General features: G+C 48.6%; 1 protein-coding gene across 15 annotated transcripts in view; it reads left to right on the top strand.

Annotated features, from left to right (window-relative positions):
- Positions 1–24703, top strand: part of LOC106608569 (actin-binding LIM protein 2) — a 127332-nt gene that overhangs the window by 63540 nt on the left and 39089 nt on the right. For 10 of the 15 annotated variants that reach the window (XM_014206544.2, XM_014206542.2, XM_014206548.2 and 7 more), the window contains exons 3-11: positions 474–657; positions 3206–3318; positions 3495–3621; positions 4996–5089; positions 20557–20644; positions 21678–21736; positions 23047–23088; positions 24011–24088; positions 24429–24572. In XM_014206544.2, the coding sequence (XP_014062019.1) occupies positions 474–657; positions 3206–3318; positions 3495–3621; positions 4996–5089; positions 20557–20644; positions 21678–21736; positions 23047–23088; positions 24011–24088; positions 24429–24572 (929 nt within the window). The remainder of the gene's footprint in view (positions 1–473; positions 658–3205; positions 3319–3494; positions 3622–4995; positions 5090–20556; positions 20645–21677; positions 21737–23046; positions 23089–24010; positions 24089–24428; positions 24573–24703) is intronic. The other 5 variants (XM_045721508.1, XM_014206546.2, XM_014206553.2 and 2 more) reach the window with 3 other exon arrangements.

Raw genomic sequence — 24703 nt, 5'->3', positions numbered from 1 at the left:
TTTCAGCTAGAGTTATCCATCTGTACCACCCTCTCAGGCATTTCAGCTAGAGTTATCCATCTGTACCACCCTCTCAGGCATTTCAGCTAGAGTTATCCATCTGTACCACCCTCTCAGGTATTTCAGCTACAGTTATCCATCTGTACCACCCTCTCAGGTATTTCAGCTAGAGTTATCCATCTGTACCACCCTCTCAGGCATTTCAGCTAGAGTTATCCATCTGTACCACCCTCTCAGGCATTTCAGCTAGAGTTATCCATCTGTACCATCCTCTCAGGCATTTCAGCTGATTGTGAAGAAGGCAGTGCATACCTAAATGTTGGTTAACCCATTCAATTGTTGGAAGTATATATGGAATGTGATATTTCTTTCTTTTTTATACAGCAATGCTTATTTTGACAAATGTAAACAAAACACACTGCTATCTTTGATTGGATGTCTCATTGTGTTCCCCTCTCTCTTTCCCCATGCAGTGTGTGGCGTTGACCTGGCCCAGGGGGGGTTCTTTGTGCGTCAGGGGGAGTACATCTGCACCCTGGACTACCAGCGGATGTACGGCACGCGCTGCTTCAGCTGTGAGGAGTTCATCGAGGGAGAGGTGGTGTCAGCGCTGGGAAAGACCTACCACCCACGCTGCTTCGTCTGCGTCACCTGCAAGTAAGGGAGGAGGGACACACACACACACACACACACACACACACACACACACACACACACACACACACACACACACACCTAAGGGACAATCAGATGCACAGACAGATGGATGCCCACATTAAAATATGCATCTGGATGTTTTGAAGACTGTCAATACTGTAGTTTGACCTGGAATCCCCTAACGCATTCAAATGGAATACTGTGTGTGTGTGTGTGTGTGTGTGTGTGTGTGTGTGTGTGTGTGTGATCTATAAGCCAGTGTTAACTATGTGTGTGTGTGAAGGTGTTGTTGTTGATCTCTCTTTCTCCCTGATGCTCTCCCTCTCTCCCTGATGCTCTCCCTCTCTCCCTGATTCTCTCTCTCCCTCTCTCCCTGATTCTCTCTCTCTCTTTCTCCCTGATTCTCTCTCTCTCTCTCTCTCTCCCTGATTCTCTCTCTCCCTCTCTCCCTGATTCTCTCTCTCTCTTTCTCCCTGATGCTCTCCCTCTCTCCCTGATTCTCTCTCTCCCTCTCTCCCTGATTCTCTCTCTCTCTTTCTCCCTGATTCTCTCTCTCTCTCGCTCCCTGATTCTCTCTCTCCCTCTCTCCCTGATTCTCTCTCTCCCTCTCTCCCTGATTCTCTCTCTCTCCCTCTCTCCCTGATGCTCTCCCTCTCTCCCTGATTCTCTCTCTCTCTCGCTCCCTGATTCTCTCTCTCCCTCTCTCCCTGATGCTCTCCCTCTCTCCCTGATTCTCTCTCTCTCTCTCTCCCTGATTCTCTCTCTCTCTTTCTCCCTGATGCTCTCTCGCTCCCTGATTCTCTCTCTCCCTCTCTCCCTGATTCTCTCTCTCTCCCTCTCTCCCTGATTCTCTCTCTCTTTCTCCCTGATGCTCTCTCTCTCTCGCTCCCTGATTCTCTCTCTCTCTTTCTCCCTGATGCTCTCTCTCTCTCGCTCCCTGATTCTCTCTCTCCCTCTCCCTTATTCTCTCTCTCTCTTTCTCCCTGATGCTCTCTCTCTCTCTCTCTCTCTCTCTTTCTCCCTCTCTCCCTGTGTGGTATATGATGTATGTTAGTCTCCATCTCCAATACTGCTGTATCTGTCACTGTGTCCGTTCTTCTTCTAGGGTAGATGAATAATCTCTAATGTGACCTCTTACATTTAGGAGTTTGGGATGTCATAAAGGCTGAGAGGAAGGGATGGAGAGGGTGGAGGATGGGTGACACTGTCCTGACTCCTGTAGAGGTTGTTGTGCGGTCTGTCCCTTGGCAAGAGCATAGTGTTACTTTAACCACACTGTGTGTGTGGTTAGTTGCATTGGTATCTATATGTATGTGTTTCTCTGTGGGGAGGAGGGAGGGAGTCTCAGATTGGTTGTTCTACATCTGTCATCACACATTCATCATCTATCTAGTTCTCCTCTCTGTATCTCTATTCATCACACATTTAGCATCTATCTAGTTCTCTCTGTATCTCTATTCATCACACATTCAGCATCTATCTAGTTCTCTCTGTATCTCTATTCATCACACATTCAGCATCTATCTAGTTCTCTCTGTATCTCTATTCATCATCTATCTAGTTCTCTCTGTATCTCTATTCATCACACATTTAGCATCTATCTAGTTCTCTCTGTATCTCTATTCATCACACATTCAGCATCTATCTAGTTCTTTCTGTATCTCTATTCATCACACATTCAGCATCTATCTAGTTCTCTCTGTATCTCTATTCATCACACATTCAGCACCTATCTAGTTCTTTCTGTATCTCTATTCATCACACATTCAGCACCTATCTAGTTCTCTCTGTATCTCTATTCATCACACTGGGTCAGTGTGGATGGGACCATGTACTTGTTGGTATATGTCATTTACGACTCATTAGTCTGGTGCGTGTGTGTGTGTGTGTGTGTGTGTGTGTGTGTGTGCCTGTGTGTGCGTGTGTGTTTGTCCCTACTCTTGAACCTGAGCAGCCTGGCTGTGACAGTGACCATATCAGATCCAGTGGGACTAACGTAGAGCATTAGGTGATAAACATAGCATGATAACAACTCCCATCTTTCACACTAATATCAGCCAAGACAATATGGAATTATCTCTGCTCTATTCTACTGAACCCACTGCCAGTCTGGTAGTGAGATACTCCACTCCTCAGTGCTGTAGTACAGTTTGGTGTAATGGAGTCTTCCCTAATGCTGCTCACCTAAAGGCTTTGATACATTTATGCATGGTCAATGTGGGGGTTATTTATTCACATGATCTAATACCGTGAGAATTTAGTTGAAAAGGTCTTCGTCAGTGGCCTTCGTCTGTCAGTGGCCCTCGTCAGTGGCCCTCGTCAGTGGCCTTCATCAGAACTCATTTCTTTATCAATGTTGGCGCCCAAAAATTGTTGCACCTCGAATCACGTTGGTTGTCCGCCCTTCACGTATTACCCTGGAATGTCAGCCATAGTCATCATGGTCTGCAGTCTTACTCACCCAAACAGTAAAACATGTTCACAGTTCAATAATGACTAGTTCATTGTTGTGAACTGACCGTGTCTTGTGTTGCGTGTTGATTGACAGACAGCCGTTTCCTGCCGGTGACCGTGTGACTTTTAACGGTAAAGAGTGTGTCTGCCAAAACTGTACACAGCCCCAGTCTGCCAACAGCCCTGCTCCCATACAGGCTGTCCACAGTAAGTTACCCTACATACACTCATGTTCTGTCTCTCTGTCTCACGTCATCATTCTATACAGTAGAATATCAGTCCACCTCCTCTCGCTTCACATCCTGATAAATCTCTCTCTCTCTCTCTCTCTCTCTCTCTCTCTCTCTCTCTCTCTCTCTCTCTCTCTCTCTGTCTCTGTGTAGACTGCTGTGGCTGTGGGAAGGAGTTTAAGAATGAGCAGTCTCTTGTAGCGCTGGATAAACACTGGCACCTGGGCTGCTTCAAGTGTAAGGTCTGCAACAAGGTGCTCAACGCCGAGTACATCAGCAAGTGAGTCTCTCATAGCCCTAACAACACCACATCTCAACACCACAACATCTCAACACCTCCTCAACAACACCTCAACACCACAACACCTCCTCAACACCACACCTCAACACCTCCTCAACACCTCCTCAACACCACATCTCAACACCTCCTCAACACCACAACATCTCAACACCTCCTCAACACCACAACATCGCAACACCTCCTCAACACCACACCTCAACACCACAACACCTCAACACCTCCTCAACACCACAACACCTCAACACCTCCTCAACACCACAACACCTCAACACCTCCTCAACACCACATCTCAACACCTCCTCAACACCACAACATCTCAACACCTCAACACCTCCTCAACACCACACCACAACACCTCAACACCTCCTCAACACCACATCTCAACACCACAACACCTCAACACCTCCTCAACACCACATCTCAACACCACAACATCTCAACACCTCAACACCTCCTCAACACCTCCTCAACACCTCAACACCTCCTCAACACCTCAACACCTCCTCAACACCACAACATCTCAACACCTTGACACCACATCAACAACACCACCTCAACACCACCTCGACACCACATCACCACCTCAACACCACCTCGACACCACATCACCACAACACCACCACAACACCACCACCTCAACACCTCGACGACACCACATCACCACCTCGACACCACATCACCACCTCGACGACACCACATCACCACCTCGACACCACATCACCACCTCGACACCACATCACCACCTCGACACCACATCACCACCTCGACGACACCACATCACCACCTCGACACCACATCACCACCTCGACACCACATCACCACCTCGACACCACATCACCACCTCGACACCACATCACCACCTCGACGACACCACATCACCACCTCGACGACACCACATCACCACCTCGACACCACATCACCACCTCGACGACACCACATCACCACCTCGACACCACATCACCACCTCAACACCACCTCGACACCACATCACCACAACAACACCACCACCTCAACACCTCGACGACACCACATCACCACCTCGACACCACATCACCACCTCGACAACACCACATCACCACCTCGACGACACCACATCACCACCTCGACACCACATCACCACCTCGACACCACATCACACCACATCACCACCTCGACACCTCGAGGGATCCGTGACAATAACTCAGATCACATCACTCACCTGTAACCAGATAACTCAGATGTGAAAATAATTTTGGACATTTTGAATCTGGTCGTGTCACTGTCTCTCTTTCTCTGATATCACCTGTCAGAAGTGTCAGAATGTCACAGAGTATGTATTGAAAGCTGTCTGTGTCTGTGTGTGTGTTGTACTAGGGATGGGATCCCCTACTGCGAGGTGGACTACCATGCCATGTACGGTATCCAGTGTGACAGCTGCAAGAAGTACATCACTGGGAAAGTACTGGAGGTAGGACGCTTTATAACACCTATATGTCACTCCTGTCTATGGATGGAGTGATGGATGATTGAGGTATATGAGGCAGAGCTATGTCTTCAAAGTGGAAGCATTTTCAGATTCACACAACAAAAGGTCCCCATGGTCTTGCCACTCTTAGATGTATACATTAGGAGTAACCATCTTTGTTTACATACTTTTACAATCTGACTTGTGGTGCTCAGTCGGCTTTCACTCTCCCCTTCTCTCTCGCGCTCTCACTCTCTCTCTCACTCTCCCTCTCGCTCTCCCTCTCGCTCTCTCTCTCCCTCTCGCTCTCTCTCTCCCTCTCCCTCTCTCACTCAGGTGGAAACACAAGACTCATAGGAAATGTAATGAGCATGTTTGTCTCTTTCATCATTCCATTAAATCATCACACCATGATCCAACACATCCAGTTTATATGTTATTTCAGCTACATGCTTCTAGGTCCTACAGGGTCACGTTGGTAGCCTGCGGCCTGCCTGCCAGCCTCCATCAGTCAGTCACAACTGAAAGACAGTGGTGTGTCTGTGTGTGTGTGTCTCTGTGTGTGTGTCTCTGTGTGTGTGTGTCTCTGTGTGTGTCTGTGTGTCTGTGTCTGTATGTCACACAGGTCCACTGTACAACAATGTGTGATTTCATTGCAGAGGGTCAATGTGGCTTCCTCAAGGCAGTTTAGGTGTGCAGGCTATGCCCCAATCCCCACTCGTGTATTAACACACATGAACCACAATTGAAAACAGTGTCTGCAGACAGAGATAGTCAGCTTCTAACCTAGAGAGCTATGATAGAGCTCTTCTATCTATTACCCTTTAGAACCCATGCAGATCAAGTCACGGTACATTACAGTTCAACACTGGGTTTAGTTAGGAGGGTCACAGCCACCAGTCTGTCACCTGTCCTGTCCTGCACTGTGGACTGTGTGGAGCCTTGCCTAGGATTCCTGCCTGCACTTAAATGTCATGGCATTTAGGATTGATCAAGGAATGGAACCACAGAGGGACAAGTCAACAGAGGGGCCTTAGTGAGGCTTGAACTGGATGCTTTCAGGATTGTGGTTAAATGGTCTGTAAGAACATATGGATCAAAAGGCTCCTGTCAAACGAGTTTAACACTTGGAAGCTTGGAATGAAGTTTCTGTCTGCATTTATGTCCAAATTGAGTTATCGACAGCCTTGTTCTGTACACTGTCTTCTACATATATAGTGGTCTGAATACCCCAATGAATGTGGTGTTTACACTAGAGAGAGTGCACAGGGTCACAGTAGGGTTGAGGAAGAGGAAAGAAGAGGAAGAGGAGGTTTTTATTGATCTGTGTATGGTTGGCTGGTTTGAAGACAGGACAGAGAGAGACACAATGTATTACCAGCTGGTCTTTGTGCATCCAACTACTCTGTTCCACTGCTGGGAGTGTTCTCTCTCTCTCTGTGTGTGTGTGTGTGTGTGTGTGTGTGTGTGTGTGTGTGTGTGTGTGTGTGTGTGTGTGTGTGTGCGAGCCTCGTTGCTCTACTCTGCCTCTCTCACCAAAATCCATTGTGAGACTAAATGGATCACCTCCCCTGCCTCTCAGCCTACTCCTAAAACTGTGGGGGAGAGAAGAGCGAGAGGGATAGAGAGAGGAAGGGAGGGAGGGAGAGTGAGAGGGATGGAGATGGATAGAGAGAGGAAGGAAGGGAGGGAGGGAGGGAGAGAGAGAAGGGAGGGATGGAGATGGATAGAGAGAGAGAGAGGAAGGGAGGGAGATGGATAGAAAGAGGAAGGGAGGGATAGAGAGAGGAAGGGAGGGATAGAGAGAGGAAGGGAGGGATAGAGAGAGGAAGGGAGGGAGAGACAGGGATAGAGAGGGATAGAGAGAGGGAGGGAGAGTGAGAGGGATAGAGAGAGGAAGGGAGGGAGGGAGATGGATAGAGAGAGGAAGGAAGGGAGGGATAGAGAGAGGAAGGGAGGGATAGAGAGAGGAAGGGAGGGATAGAGAGAGGAAGGCAGGGAGATGGATAGAGAGAGGAAGGGAGGGATAGAGAGAGGAAGGGAGGGATAGAGAGAGGAAGGGAGGGATAGAGAGAGGAAGGGAGGGATAGAGAGAGGAAGGGAGGGATAGAGAGAGGAAGGGAGGGATAGAGAGAGGAAGGGAGGGATAGAGAGAGGAAGGGAGGGAGAGACAGGGATAGAGAGGGATAGAGAGAGGAAGGGAGGGAGAGTGAGATGGATAGAGAGAGGAAGGGAGGGAGGGAGATGGATAGAGAGAGGGAGGGAGGGAGAGTGAGGTATAGAGATGGATAGAGAGAGGAAGGGAGAGTGAGAGGGATAGAGATGGATAGAGAGAGGAAGGGAGAGTGAGAGGGATAGAGAGAGGAAGGGAGGGAGGGAGATGGATAGAGAGAGGAAGGGAGAGTGAGAGGGATAGAGATGGATAGAGAGAGGAAGGGAGGGAGGAAGAGAGATTGATAGAGAGAGGAAGGGAGGAAGAGAGATTGATAGAGAGAGAGGAAGGGAGGGAGGGAGAGTGATGAAGGAAGGGAGGGAGAGAGAGAGAGAGAGGGAGGGAGGGAGGGAGGGAGAGTGATAGAGGGAGAAAGGGAGGATAAGGAGCGGGAAGAAGAAAAGACTTTCCTTGTTTCAATAATAATCCCATTCCAGCCTGTTATCGCTCCAGAGCAGCGATGCAGTGGTGTTTCAAAGGGACCTCCCCTCCCTCTCTCTCACCCCCCCCCCTACTCTCATCCACTCCCCCACCCCACTCTGTCCCTCTCTCTCTGTCAGAGGAGTTCCCTACCTCACATCCAGGAAAGATATCCTGATATTATCATGAGACAGGATCAGCTCCCCTTTCCCCCCATCTTAACCTTAACCATTGGTAAGAGAAATGCAAAACTGACCCGAGGTCAGTGTTCAAGGGAAAATGAGAGAGGAGAGGCGAGATTTGAGTTTTAAATCATCTTTATTGGGTCTGGGAACCCACAACACAATAAAAACTCATACAAAACCATAGTTACACATCAATTAAAAACAACACCAAATCCTCCTCCACACTAACTAAACACAACAGAGTCTGAATACCCCATATACTCATAAACAGATCAATATTGTTAACCAGTTTGTAATAGGCTGTCCCCGAATAACCTGTACTTTAGCCCAAATATAAACAGTTGGGAAGAGAAAACCTCTCCCAGAGCTGAGAACCAGCTAGTGATCAGGTCAATCATCCCCACCAACCTGGGACACTGTAAGATCAGATGTTTCAGACTCAGCACAGAATGGACACCCCTCCCCAACAGTGGGATCCAGGTGTACCAGATGCATGTTGGTGGCTATGGCTCCATGTATTATCCTCCATTGGAGATCAGCTGTCCTCTTTTCAATAGGCAGTTTGTGAAAAAGAGGCTCATCAAAAAGCCACATCCCTGGTGGCGTGCCGGCCTTACGGGACTTGACAAGAACTCTCCAAGCCTGCATAACAGACTCATAAAATGGAGTCAGGCCAGGAAAATCACCCCCCTCCAGCTTTAAGAGGAAAAGGTGCTTGTCTAAGCCCAAACAGCCTGCTCTCCTCATCACTGTGTCGGCTGTGTCGACCCAGCTAGAACCGTCTCTGTACAACAGTCTCTGGGCTGCTTGAAGCCGGAAAGCCATGATCCTAGAAGAAATGTCCACCAGGCCTTGCCCACCTCGTGCAGTGGCAGGTACAGGGCTGCAGCTGTAATCCAGTGCTGTCCAGACCAGAAGAAATGTCCACCAGGCCTTGCCCACCTCGTGTAGTGGCAGGTACAGGGCTGCAGCTGTAATCCAGTGTTGTCCAGACCAGAAGAAATGTCCACCAGGCCTTGCCCACCTCGTGTAGTGGCAGGTACAGGGCTGCAGCTGTAATCCAGTGCTGTCCAGACCAGAATAAATGTCCACCAGGCCTTGCCCACCTCGTGCAGTGGCAGGTACAGGGCTGCAGCTGTAATCCAGTGCTGTCCAGACCAGAAGAAATGTCCACCAGGCCTTGCCCACCTCGTGCAGTGGCAGGTACAGGGCTGCAGCTGTAATCCAGTGTTGTCCAGACCAGAAGAAATGTCCACCAGGCCTTGCCCACCTCGTGCAGTGGCAGGTAAAGGGCTGCAGCTGTAATCCAGTGTTGTCCAGACCAGAAGAAATTGACAAAGGTCCTCTGATGCTCTTGTATCAGATTGATAGACCTGATCAGCTCCCGGCTCCCAGCCCTGGGTGGCTGTAAAATCACTAGTCTGTGCCACAGGGTAGAGGCAGCAAGATTATTACCTACCAGTACCCTTCCCCTATAAGACAGCTGGGGTAGCACCCATTTACACCTCGACAGTCTGGCACACCCTTTCTCCACTACATCCCTCCCAAAACATGACATCATGTAACAATTTAACATTAAAATACCAGTAAGGTGATGATCTTCGTGGACGGGACAAGTAAATATCAACAGTAACAATATGATGATCAGAGAAACCCACAGGAGTAATATCACACCTTCCAACCCTACTACAGTAGAGATCAGATACCTGTCTAACCTTCCAACCCTACTACAGTAGAGATCAGATACCTGTCTAACCTTCCAACCCTACTACAGTAGAGATCAGATACCTGTCTAACCTTCCAACCCTACTACAGTAGAGATCAGATACAAACCTGTCTAACCTTCCAACCCTACTACAGTAGAGATCAGATAAAACCTGTCTAACCTTCCAACCCTACTACAGTAGTGATCAGATCACCTGTCTAACCTTCCAACCCTACTACAGTAGAGATCAGATACCTGTCTAACCTTCCAACCCTACTACAGTAGAGATCAGATACCTGTCTAACCTTCCAACCCTACTACAGTAGAGATCAGATACCTGTCTAACCTTCCAACCCTACTACAGTAGAGATCAGATACCTGTCTAACCTTCCAACCCTACTACAGTAGAGATCAGATACCTGTCTAACCTTCCAACCCTACTACAGTAGAGATCAGATACCTGTCTAACCTTCCAACCCTACTACAGTAGAGATCAGATACCTGTCTAACCTTCCAACCCTACTACAGTAGAGATCAGATACCTGTCTAACCTTCCAACCCTACTACAGTAGTGATCAGATACATACAACCTGTCTAACCTTCCAACCCTACTACAGGAGAGATCAGATACATACAACCTGTCTAACCTTCCAACCCTACTACAGTAGAGATCAGATACCTGTCTAACCTTCCAACCCTACTACAGTAGTGATCAGATACATACAACCTGTCTAACCTTCCAACCCTACTACAGTAGTGATAAGATACATACAACCTGTCTAACCTTCCAACCCTACTACAGTAGTGATCAGATACCTGTCTAACCTTCCAACCCTACTACAGTAGAGATCAGATACATACAACCTGTCTAACCTTCCAACCCTACTACAGTAGTGATCAGATACATACAACCTGTCTAACCTTCCAACCCTACTACAGTAGTGATCAGATACATACCACCTGTCTAACCTTCCAACCCTACTACAGTAGTGATCAGATACATACCACCTGTCTAACCTTCCAACCCTACTACAGTAGTGATCAGATACATACAACCTGTCTAACCTTCCAATCCTACTACAGTAGTGATCAGATACATACAACCTTCCAACCCTACTACAGTAGTGATCAGATACATACCACCTGTCTAACCTTCCAACCCTACTACAATAGTGATCAGATACATACAACCTGTCTAACCTTCCAACCCTACTACAGGAGAGATCAGATACATACAACCTGTCTAACCTTCCAACCCTACTACAGTAGTGATCAGATACATACAACCTGTCTAACCTTCCAACCCTACTACAGTAGAGATCAGATACATACAACCTGTCTAACCTTCCAACCCTATTACAGTAGAGATCAGATACCTGTCTAACCTTCCAACCCTACTACAGTAGTGATCAGATACCTGTCTAACCTTCCAACCCTACTACAGTAGTGATCAGATACATACCACCTGTCTAACCTTCCAACCCTACTACAGTAGAGATCAGATACATACAACCTGTCTAACCTTCCAACCCTACTACAGTAGAGATCAGATACCTGTCTAACCTTCCAACCCTACTACAGTAGTGATCAGATACCTGTCTAACCTTCCAACCCTACTACAGTAGTGATCAGATACCTGTCTAACCTTCCAACCCTACTACAGTAGTGATCAGATACATACAACCTGTCTAACCTTCCAACCCTACTACAGTAGTGATCAGATACATATAACCTGTCTAACCTTCCAACCCTACTACAGTAGTGATCAGATACATATAACCTGTCTAACCTTCCAACCCTACTACAGTAGTGATCAGATACATATAACCTGTCTAACCTTCCAACCCTACTACAGTAGTGATCAGATACATACCACCTGTCTAACCTTCCAACCCTACTACAGTAGTGATCAGATACATACAACCTGTCTAACCTTCCAACCCTACTACAGGAGAGATCAGATACATACAACCTGTCTAACCTTCCAACCCTACTACAGTAGTGATCAGATACATACAACCTGTCTAACCTTCCAACCCTATTACAGTAGAGATCAGATACCTGTCTAACCTTCCAACGCTACTACAGTAGTGATCAGATACATATAACCTGTCTAACCTTCCAACCCTACTACAGTAGAGATCAGATACCTGTCTAACCTTCCAACCCTACTACAGTAGAGATCAGATACATACCACGTGTCTAACCTTCCAACCCTACTACAGTAGTGATCAGGTAGATACAACCTGTCTAACCTTCCAACCCTACTACAGTAGAGATCAGATACATACAACCTGTCTAACCTTCCAACCCTACTACAGTAGAGATCAGATACCTTTCTAACCTTCCAACCCTACTACAGTAGAGATCAGATACATACAACCTGTCTAACCTTCCAACCCTACTACAGTAGAGATCAGATACATACAACCTGTCTAACCTTCCAACCCTACTACAGTAGTGATCAGATACATACAACCTGTCTAACCTTCCAACCCTACTACAGTAGTGATCAGATACATACAACCTGTCTAACCTTCCAACCCTACTACAGTAGAGATCAGATACATACAACCTGTCTAACCTTCCAACCCTACTACAGTAGAGATCAGGTAGATACAACCTGTCTAACCTTCCAACCCTACTACAGTAGTGATCAGATACATACCACCTGTCTAACCTTCCAACCCTACTACAGTAGTGATCAGATACATACAACCTGTCTAACCTTCCAACCCTACTACAGTAGTGATCAGATACATAACACCTGTCTAACCTTCCAACCCTACTACAGTAGAGATCAGATACCTGTCTAACCTTCCAACCCTACTACAGTAGTGATCAGATACCTGTCTAACCTTCCAACCCTACTACAGTAGTGATCAGATACATATAACCTGTCTAACCTTCCAACCCTACTACAGTAGTGATCAGATACATACAACCTGTCTAACCGTCCAACCCTACTACAGTAGTGATCAGATACATACAACCTGTCTAACCTTCCAACCCAACTACAGTAGTGATCAGATACATATAACCTGTCTAACCTTCCAACCCTACTACAGTAGTGATCAGATACATACAACCTGTCTAACCTTCCAACCCTACTACAGTAGTGATCAGATACATACAACCTGTCTAACCTTCCAACCCTACTACAGTAGTGATCAGATACATACAACCTGTCTAACCTTCCAACCCTACTACAGTAGAGATCAGATACCTGTCTAACCTTCCAACCCTACTACAGTAGAGATCAGATACATACAACCTGTCTAACCGTCCAACCCTACTACAGTAGTGATCAGATACATATAACCTGTCTAACCTTCCAACCCTACTACAGTAGTGATCAGATACATACAACCTGTCTAACCTTCCAACCCTACTACAGTAGTGATCAGATACATACAACCTGTCTAACCGTCCAACCCTACTACAGTAGTGATCAGATACATACAACCTGTCTAACCTTCCAACCCTACTACAGTAGTGATCAGATACATACAACCTGTCTAACCTTCCAACCCTACTACAGTAGAGATCAGATACATACAACCTGTCTAACCGTCCAACCCTACTACAGTAGAGATCAGATACCTGTCTAACCTTCCAACCCTACTACAGTAGTGATCAGATACCTGTCTAACCTTCCAACCCTACTACAGTAGTGATCAGATACATACAACCTGTCTAACCTTCCAACCCTACTACAGTAGTGATCAGATACATACAACCTGTCTAACCTTCCAACCCTACTACAGTAGTGATCAGATACATACAACCTGTCTAACCTTCCAACCCAACTACAGTAGTGATCAGATACATACAACCTGTCTAACCTTCCAACCCTACTACAGTAGTGATCAGATACATACAACCTGTCTAACCTTCCAACCCTACTACAGTAGTGATCAGATACATACAACCTGTCTAACCTTCCAACCCTACTACAGTAGTGATCAGATACATACAACCTGTCTAACCTTCCAATCCTACTACAATAGTGATCAGATACATACCACCTGTCTAACCTTCCAACCCTACTACAGTAGTGATCAGATACATACAACCTGTCTAACCTTCCAACCCTACTACAGTAGTGATCAGATACATACAACCTGTCTAACCTTCCAACCCTACTACAGTAGTGATCAGATACATACAACCTGTCTAACCTTCCAACCCTACTACAGTAGAGATCAGATACATACAACCTGTCTAACCTTCCAACCCTACTACAGTAGAGATCAGATACATACAACCTGTCTAACCTTCCAACCCTACTACAGTAGTGATCAGATACATACAACCTGTCTAACCTTCCAACCCTACTACAGTAGAGATCAGATACCTGTCTAACCTTCCAACCCTACTACAGTAGTGATCAGATACATACAACCTGTCTAACCTTCCAACCCTACTACAGTAGTGATCAGATACATACAACCTGTCTAACCTTCCAACCCTACTACAGGAGAGATCAGATACCCGTCTAACCTTCCAACCCTACTACAGTAGTGATCAGATACATACAACCTGTCTAACCTTCCAACCCTACTACAGTAGTGATCAGATACATACAACCTGTCTAACCTTCCAACCCTACTACAGTAGTGATCAGATACATACAACCTGTCTAACCTTCCAACCCTACTACAGTAGTGATCAGATACATACAACCTGTCTAACCTTCCAACCCTACTACAGTAGTGATCAGATACATACAACCTGTCTAACCTTCCAACCCCACTACAGTAGTGATCAGATACATACAACCTGTCTAACCTTCCAACCCTACTACAGTAGTGATCAGATACATACAACCTGTCTAACCTTCCAACCCTACTACAGTAGAGATCAGATACATACAACCTGTCTAACCGTCCAACCCTACTACAGTAGTGATCAGATACATACAACCTGTCTAACCTTCCAACCCTACTACAGTAGTGATCAGATACATACAACCTGTCTAACCTTCCAACCCTACTACAGTAGAGATCAGATACATACAACCTGTCTAACCTTCCAACCCTACTACAGTAGAGATCAGATACCTGTCTAACCTTCCAACCCTACTACAGTAGAGATCAGATACATACAACCTGTCTAACCGTCCAACCCTACTACAGTAGTGATCAGATACATACCACCTGTCTAACCTTGCTGCACCGACACCACCTTCATTAACTGTTAACCATGTGTACTGCCTAACTGTTGCATTCCTTACTCTCCACACACCAGAAAGCTCAAACTCAGTTAATAGACCAGACAAGTGGCTGACCACAGGTGAGGTTCTTCAGCAGTGTGGTCAACAGTAAAATCTACTGTACAGTTCCAGTCCCCCTTAAAACCACACACCCCTCTTAGTCACACTGTCTTAAGGTTTCCTTTATTTGATCAAAACCAACAATACGCTCTGTACCCTCATTAGGAGCATAAACATTCAAAACAACAAACAAAACCCCATAACATCCGCCCTGACCAATAAAAGCAGACCCTTAACAATCCCAGTTGTAGATACCACAGTCACCCCTAAGCCTGAAGAAAACAAGATGGCCACCCCAGCACTGAAATGATTACCATGACTGAGTATATGCTGCCCCTCCCACCACATACCTCATTAGCCTCATTAGCCTCATCACTATGTGTCTCCTGTAGAAAAACTACATTAAGTATTTTCTGTTTTATTACTTCTAATACCCAAGCCCTCTTCTTCCTGTCCCTTCCACCATTAATATTGAGAACCTACCCTTAGTACCTCCATATAGAGAAGAGAAAGGAGAAGCTGAAGAAACCACAGGCATGATCATCATCATTATTTAAATGTTCTCTTACCCTGACCACGTTTCCCAGCACCTTTTGCTGCTGTGACAGCAGTAACACATTTCCTCAAGCGAAAACGCTTCTTCTCACTCAACTGGTCTAACCCCACCGTCTTCTGTAACATCACAGCTGACCTCACAAACTTATCAACATCAAAAAAAATCTGCCAATTTGACAGATTTCCCAAAAGTCTGATCCTTGAACCCATTAACCCTAGACTGTAAATTGAGTCGTCACCAGCTGCTATCTTATCAATAGAGATATCCATATCCTTCTCCTGATCCTCCTCAGATGAGGCCACAGACCCCTGACTCTTCTACCACATCCCTCTCAACACTCCCCACTTGCACCCCATCACTCATACCAGGCATCTCCTCCACTACCTGGGAGACTAGACCCACCTGAACCCCCTCCTGTACCCCATTACTCATAGTGGGCATCTCCTCCACTACCTGGGAGACTAGCCCCACATGAACCCCCTCCTGTACCCCATTACTCATAGTGGGCATCTCCTCCACTACCTGGGAGACTAGCCCCACCTGAACCCCCTCCTGTACCCCAGCACTCGTTCTGGGCATCTCCTCCACTACCTGGGAGCCTAGCTCCACATGAACCCCCTCCTGTACCCCAGCACTCGTACTGGGCACCTCCTCACCAGTCTGAGGAAATGGCTCTTCAGATCCATCCTTACCTTCTACAACAATATTTTTCTGCTGCATAACATTTCCCTCTGGTACAAGTTGCAACTCCGTGCCCTCAACACGGATAACTTGTTCCTCAGCAGCAGGTGCTTGTGGCTGCTCTACCGCTGTCGGCCCACATCGCCCTACATCAGTGGGCCCAGGTGTTACGAGGACCACCTCTCCCTACATCAGTGGGCCCAGGCGTTACGAGGACCACCTCTCCCTACATCAGTGGGCCCAGGCGTTACGAGGACCATCTCTCCCTACATCAGTGGGCCCAGGCATTACAGGTCCACCTCTCCCTACATCAGTGGGCCCAGGCGTTACGAGGACCATCTCTCCCCTACATCAGTGGGCCCAGGCGTTACGAGGACCACCTCTCCCTACATCAGTGGGCCCAGGCGTTACGAGGACCACCTCACCCCTACATCAGTGGGCCCAGGCGTTACGAGGACCACCTCTCCCTACATCAGTGGGCCCAGGCGTTACGAGGACCATCTCTCCCTACATCAGTGATCCCAGGCGTTACGAGGACCACCTCTCCCTATATCAGTGGGCCCAGGCGTTACGAGGACCACCTCTCCCTACATCAGTGGGCCCAGGCGTTACGAGGACCATCTCTCCCTACATCAGTGGGCCCAGGCGTTACGAGGACCACCTCTCCCTACATCAGTGGGCCCAGGCGTTACGAGGACCACCTCACCCTACATCAGTGGGCCCAGGCGTTACGAGGACCACCTCTCCCTACATCAGTGGGCCCAGGCGTTACGAGGACCATCTCTCCCTACATCAGTGATCCCAGGCGTTACGAGGACCACCTCTCCCTATATCAGTGGGCCCAGGCGTTACGAGGACCACCTCTCTCTACATCAGTGGGCAAAGGCGTTACGAGGACCACCTTTCTCTACATCAGTGGGCCCAGGCGTTACGAGGACCACCTCTCCCTACATCAGTGGGCCCAGGCGTTACGAGGACCACCTCTCCCTACATCAGTGGGCCCAGGCGTTACGAGGCCCACCTCTCCCTACATCAGTGGGCCCAGGCGTTACGAGGCCCACCTCTCTCTACATCAGTGGGCCCAGGCGTTACGAGGACCACCTCTCCCTACATCAGTGGGCCCAGGCGTTACGAGGACCACCTCTCCCTACATCAGTGGGCCCAGGCGTTACGAGGACCACCTCTCTCTACATCAGTGGGCCCAGGCGTTACGAGGCCCACCTCTCCCTACATCAGTGGGCCCAGGCGTTACGAGGCCCACCTCTCCCCTACATCAGTGGGCCCAGGCGTTACGAGGCCCACCTCTCCCCTACATCAGTGGGCCCAGGCGTTACGAGGACCACCTCTCCCTACATCAGTGGGCCCAGGCGTTACAGGACCACCTCTCCCTACATCAGTGGGCCCAGGCGTTTCAGGACCACCTCTCCCTACATCAGTGGGCCCAGGCGTTACGAGGACCACCTCTCCCTACAACAGTGGGCCCAGGCGTTACGAGGACCACCTCTCCCTACATCAGTGGGCCCAGGCGTTACAGGACCACCTCTCCCTACATCAGTGGGCCCAGGTGTTACGAGAACCACCTCTCCCTACATCAGTGGGCCCAGGCGTTACGAGGACCACCTCTCCCTACATCAGTGGGCCCAGTCGTTACGAGGACCACCTCTCACTACATCAGTGGGCCCAGGCGTTACGAGGACCACCTCTCCCTACATCAGTGGGCCCAGGCGTTACGAGGACCACCTCTCCCTACATCAGTGGGCCCAGGCGTTACAGGACCACCTCTCCCTACATCAGTGGGCCCAGGCGTTACGAGGACCACCTCTCCCTACATCAGTGGGCCCAGGCGTTACGAGGACCACCTCTCCCTACATCAGTGGGCCCAGGAGTTAGGAGGACCACCTCTCCCTACATCAGTGGGCCCAGGTGTTACGAGGACCACCTCTCCCTACATCAGTGGGCCCAGGCGTTACGAGGACCACCTCTCCCTACATCAGTGGGCCCAGGCGTTACGAGGACCACCTCTCCCTACATCAGTGGGCCCAGGCGTTACGAGGACCACCTCTCCCTACATCAGTGGGCCCAGGTGTTACGAGGACCACCTCTCCCTACATCAGTGGGCCCAGGCGTTACGAGGACCACCTCTCCCTACATCAGTGGGCCCAGGCGTTACGAGGCCCACCTCTCCCTACATCAGTGGGCCCAGGCGTTACGAGGACCACCTCTCCCTACATCAGTGGTCCCAGGCGTTACGAGGCCCACCTCTCCCTACATCAGTGGTCCCAGGCGTTACGAGGACCACCTCTCCCTACATCAGTGGGCCCAGGCGTTACAGGACCACCTCTCCCTACATCAGTGGGCCCAGGCGTTACGAGGACCACCTCTCCCTACATCAGTGGGCCCAGGTGTTACGAGGACCACCTCTCCCTACATCAGTGGGCCCAGGAGTTAGGAGGACCACCTCTCCCTACATCAGTGGGCCCAGGCGTTACGAGGACCACCTCTCCCTACATCAGTGGGCCCAGGCGTTACGAGGACCACCTCTCCCTACATCAGTGGGCCCAGGCGTTACGAGGACCACCTCTCCCTACATCAGTGGGCCCAGGCGTTACGAGGACCACCTCTCCCTACATCAGTGGGCCCAGGCGTTACGAGGACCACCTCTCCCTACATCATTGGGCCCAGGAGTTATGAGGACCACCTCTCCCTACATCAGTGGGCCCAGGCGTTACGAGGCCCACCTCTCCCTACATCAGTGGGCCCAGGCGTTACGAGGACCACCTCTCCCTACATCAGTGGTCCCAGGCGTTACGAGGACCACCTCTCCCTACATCAGTGGGCCCAGGAGTTATGAGGACCACATCTCCCTACATCAGTGGGCCCAGGAGTTACGAGGACCACCTCTCCCTACATCAGTGGGCCCAGGCGTTACGAGGACCACCTGCGCCCCTCCCTCTGCCTTCTCCCTTTTCGGGCAGCATGTCGCTTATGACCAACATCCCCACACTCAAAACACCGTTTACTACCCGTACTAGCATAAGCCATATACAGTCTGTCGTCATACTTGACTTTAAACGCTAACTCCAAAGTCTGTTCCGGTGAGTCCAAAAACATAAACACCTGTCGCCGAAACGACATAACCTGTTTCAACGCCGGGTGTTTGCAACCCAAAGGGACAACCTTAATTGATCTTGCGAACTTCCCAAACCACAATAACTCGCGCTCCAATAGCTCATTGGGAATAAACGGCGGTACATTTGAAATCGTTACCCTTGTTGACGGAGAAAAAAATCGGCGTAAATTGAATAAACATTCCTTTAAGAAGTTCCGCCTTGCTCAACCATACGATCAACAAGACGCTCTTCTTTAAGAAAAACCACCACCGCTTTATTCTTCCGTGATGCATAAGCAACATTCTCATATCCTACCTTCTCTCCTACGGCGACCAGAAACTCCTCCACGGTGACAGTAGCCTCAGTAACACACCTGAAGCCGTGCCAAAGTGACAGGGACGGCGACCCATGTGGGTCGCCATCCCCGCCAAAACCAGGGTAATTTCAACACAAAAAACAATATACTTAATTCTACCACAACTAAATAAAAAGAATGATATCCTTAATCATGCATAGGAAGAAGAAAACAAGATAGCACCAAGAAAGGGAAACGTAAAAGAAAAACCAAGATATCTAACTCTACACACCACTCACTCACACAATTCCCAGCATGCACCAAACACTCCCAGCATGCAGCGAGAGAGTTAGAGAGAGAGAGAGAGAGAGTGCCATCCACACCATGAAATCATCTCATTATAGACATAGGTCATTTCTACCACCTCCAACAGCTCTGTGGAATTCATCACAGCCTCAGGAATAACTTATTATCCATCCTTTAGCAGGTCAATGTGAAACCATACATCTTACTATGGTGCTAGAGCACATAGACAGCGTTCACTGGTGTCATGTCATCTTCTAGACGTCTCGATTAGTCTCATAAAGGTTTGGATGGTCATAACTGTAGACATTCTTAGTGATCTCGTAGCCGACCTGCAGTATTGTGCCCTGTACCTCACCACCCCCTTGTGGCGATGTTGGATAACTGCACTTTGTTTTGCGCTTCATCCGACTCTACTTTAATTAGTGATGTTAATTGGAGAAGCTTACAGAATATTACTCTAGGTAAGGGTTAAACCAGCAGCATCAGCAGCCTACTAACCAATAACACATCCACACAAGGCCTCTGCTTTAGACCTGATATGTTGTTTTGTCTGGTTGTAGGATATTGATATTGTAAACCAGCTGTGGATTGTTTTATTTCTGCTGCCATTTGTCAGTTCTTCAGTATTCTCTCACTGTTGATTTCCTAGGTTGTAACCTGTTGTTTCGATGTCAGTGAAGACCTTTTTAACCTTTGTGTGACCTCTGACCTCTTGTCTGTACCAGGCTGGGGAGAAACACTACCACCCCTCATGTGCCCGCTGTGCCAGGTGTGAGCAGATGTTTGGAGAGGGAGAGGAGATGTACCTGCAAGGTAAACCAACCTCTCTTTTGCTCTGTCGCTGTCACCTTCTCTCAATCTCTTTCCCTCTCCCTCCCTCTCTGCCTGCCTGTCTGTCTCGCTCTCTCTCTCTTTCGCTCTCTCTCTCGCTCTCTCCTACTCTCTCTCTCCTGCTCTCCCTCTCCTGCTCTCTCTCTCCTGCTCTCTCTCTCTCTCCTGCTCTCTCTCTCTCTCTCTCTCGCTCTCTCCTACTCTCTCTCTCTCTCCTGCTCTCTCTCTCTATATCTCCTGCTCTTTCTATCTCCTGCTCTCTCTCTCGCTCTCTCCTACTCGCTCTCTCTCTCCTGCTCGCTCTCTCTCTCTCTCTTTTTTTTAAACTCAGATAAGCACCAACAGCCTTCCATCAACACAGAAACCTGTCTCACTCATAGCCCAGCTGCCATAAAGCCATAGAGCTACAGAACATCTGCCCAATGTTAATGAACTGGATTACAGTGTTAGTGAATGTATCACCTCACTCAACCTCAGCCTTATGAGTCACCTCGTTTCTTATTTATTGCTCCTGGAGCACTATTGCTACACGTTTGGCTCCAGTCTGTGATTTACAGAAAGCCTGTCTCTCTCTCCCTGCAGTTTGCTATCTGACAGATTTACTACTGGAATTAGCTTCCTTAGACCTGGGCTGGTATTAGCTTATGTCACATTGACAGGGAGACAACTGGGGATAGGACAGTCTGATGAGTCACTGGCGTATTTTGGATCAAGTCATGACGCTCTGTCAGGAACAACCGATGCTCTAGGGAAAGACTATGCTTTGTACAGTATATGACATTTGAAATGGATGCATTTCATCGTATTTCTCTCTCTCGCTCTCCTCCCTCTCTTCTCTCTCTTTCTCCCTCGCTTTCTCTCTCCCTTCTCTTTCTCTCTCTCTCTCTCTCTCTCTCTCTCTCTCTCGCTCTCTCTCTCTTTCTCCCTTTCTCTCTCCCTTCACTTTCTCATTCTCTCTCTCTCTCTCTCTTTCTCCTCTGCCTCTCTTTCTCTCCCCTCCTTTCCTGTCTGTCAGGTAACTCCATCTGGCATCCTCCTTGCAGACAGGCAGCCAGACAGGAGGAAAAGAGTAAGGTGAGTTCTCTCTCCGAGACGTGTTTGAAAATAGACAACGCGACTTGTGAAGTCTCCATCCCTCTAAACAGAAACTCTCAGCCAGTTTCAGTCAAGTCTACGGGCAAAATGTCCCGTCCCCTTCTGATATTCGAAAGATGCGAGCGCTTGCAAAATCGTGACGTGTCCAAATGATCAGTGACGAAAAGGTTTCGCATCTCACAGTTTGTCGACAGACACTACTAGTGTTTTAATGTTACGTGCCTCTGTCCATAAGAAAGGACTCTACAGCAGCTCTACAGTTTAACTAAGGCTGTGTTACAGTATTGAATGAGGAGTCATACTCATTACAATATAATGTTTAAACATCATCTTGTATGTCAACTTATATTCTGCCCCATTAGAGATGGGACTGTGTTGACTGGGACTGTGTTGACTGGGACTGGGACTGTGTTGACTGGGACTGTGTTGACTGGAACTTGGGACTGTGATGACTGGGGCTGTGTTGACTGGGGCTGTGTTGACTGGGACTGTGTTGACTGGGACTGTGTTGACTGGGTCTGTGTTGACTGGGTCTGTGATGACTGGGACTGTGTTGACTGGAACTGTGTTGACTGGGTCTTGGGACTGTGATGACTGGGGCTGTGTTGACTGGGTCTGTGTTGACTGGGTATGTGTTGACTGGAGATGTGTTGACTGGAGATGTGTTGACTGGGCCTGTGTTGACTGGAGATGTGTTGACTGGGCCTGTGTTGACTGGGACTGTGTTGACTGGAACTGTGATGACTGGGACTGTGTTGACTGGGTCTTGGGACTGTGATGACTGGGGCTGTGTTGACTGGGTCTGTGTTGACTGGGTATGTGTTGACTGGAGATGTGTTGACTGGAGATGTGTTGACTGGGCCTGTGTTGACTGGGGATGTGTTGACTGGGACTGTGTTGACTGGGACTGTGTTGACTGGGTTGACTGGGCTTGGGACTGTCATGACTGGGACAGTGTTGACTGGGACTTGGGACTGTGATGACTGGGACTGTGTTGACTGGGGTGACTGGGACTGTGTTGACTGGGGCTGTGTTGACTGGGACTTGGGACTGTGTTGACTGGGGCTGTGTTGACTGGGACTTGGGACTGTGTTGACTGGGAATGGGTTGACTGGGACTTGGGACTGTGATGACTGGGGCTGTGTTGACTGGGACTGTGTGGATCTTGATTACCTGAACAAATGACACCTAATCATTTCACTTACTGTGCAGTAAGTTAGTAAGCCCTGGTCCCAGATCAGTGCTCTCTCCCCTTCCCCACCCCAATGTAATACACCTGTTGTTCCCAGAAGCAGGTCCGGATACAGCTCAATGACGTCCCTGAGCAGCAGGTTTGTGATGCATGTTCAGCCCAGACCCCCTCACCTCCACCCTCTGCATGGGGTTGACCCCCTGACCCTTGACAGGCTTCACACTCAATAGCTAGCCACGCTCACATTACCCTTGGGCTGACCATGTGATCCAACCCAATCAGTGACTGACTGTGGTAGTATGTTAATAACAAGGGTTTGGATCCATTCCATTTCAATTCAGGGGATGAATTAAGTTGAAATGGAATTAGCCCCATGCTTAACTGTAACGCCTGAATAGATGGTTGACAAGGATCACTTTGACCCACCTGAGCTTCACTAATGAACAACTCTACTGCGTCTGTCTGGCGGCCCAGTCACAGAATGTGTCTGTCTGGCGGCCCTGTCACAGAATGTGTCTGTCTGGCGGCCCAGTCACAGAATGTGTCTGTCTGGCGGCCCAGTCACAGAATGTGTCTGTCTGGCGGCCCAGTCACAGAATGTGTCTGTCTGGCGGCCCAGTCACAGAATGTGTCTGTCTGGCGGCCCAGTCACAGAATGTGTCTGTCTGGCGGCCCAGTCACAGAATGTGTCTGTCTGGCGGCCCAGTCACAGAATGTGTCTGTCTGGCGGCCCAGTCACAGAATGTGTCAGGAGACTGTTTAGGTCACCACTGCTGTCACCGTGAATGATGCTGCGTGCTGTTTTTGACTAGAGGAGGCTGTTGTTTACTTCTGTTGTCACACTGCTATTTGTAAACAAAGGCTCATAGTTATCCTCAAGTTAGTGGCACTGGTTCGAGTCGGAAAGAGAAACTCGCTGAGAGTCGAAATGTAAGTTTTCAAAAAAATTAAAAATAATAATTCAAGAGTGATTACATGTCTCTCTCTCTTTCTCTCCATGTCTACCTCTCTCTCACTTTCTGATAATGAGTAGAGTTAAGTCCTTGTTGTCTATATTCCAGGTGAGCAGGACATCCTCTGAGAGCATCACCTCTGTCCCAGCCTCCAGTGCATCTGGTTCTCCTAACAGGGTCATCTATGTGAGCACCACCTCACCTCGCCACTAGAGGGAATCACAGGACAACAGCAGTCACAAACCCTGGTCCTGGAGAGCAACAGTGACTGTGTGCAGGGTTTTGTTTTGTTCCAACCCAGCATTAAAACACCTGATTCAACTACATATGATCTAGATGAATAGTTGATTGGTTGACTCACGTGGGTTAGTGATGGTCTGGAGCAAAAGCCTGCCCATCATCCTGTAGGTCTCCTGGACCAGGGTTGACTACACTATTTCAACTGAGCTATACCATTATCATTGTGTCATGATCAAAGTGGTTGATATTTAAAAGACTGATTTGATGTGTTTCCTCTGTGTCCCAGGCCAAACTAGGAGATGAGATGCTGGACTACAAAGACCTTGCTGCTCTGCCAAAGATCAAAGCGATCTACAACATCGACCGGCCAGACATGCTCTCCTACAGTCCCTACGTCAGCTACCCCTCAGAGGAACGACACTACGGAGAGGTAAGGAGACAAGGAAGGGAACAAGGGAGCTGCCTTCTCTCTTTCTCTCTCTCTCTCTCTCTCTCTCTCTCTCTCTCTCTCTCTCTCTCTCTCTCTCTCTCTCTCTCTCTTTTCCTCCTCTCCCTCGCGCC

Source organism: Salmo salar, chromosome ssa07 (assembly GCF_905237065.1).
Source record: "Salmo salar chromosome ssa07, Ssal_v3.1, whole genome shotgun sequence".
Lineage (NCBI taxonomy): Eukaryota > Metazoa > Chordata > Actinopteri > Salmoniformes > Salmonidae > Salmo > Salmo salar.
Note: the sequence above shows the minus strand (reverse complement) of the source record. Positions and strands in the feature narration are given on the sequence as shown.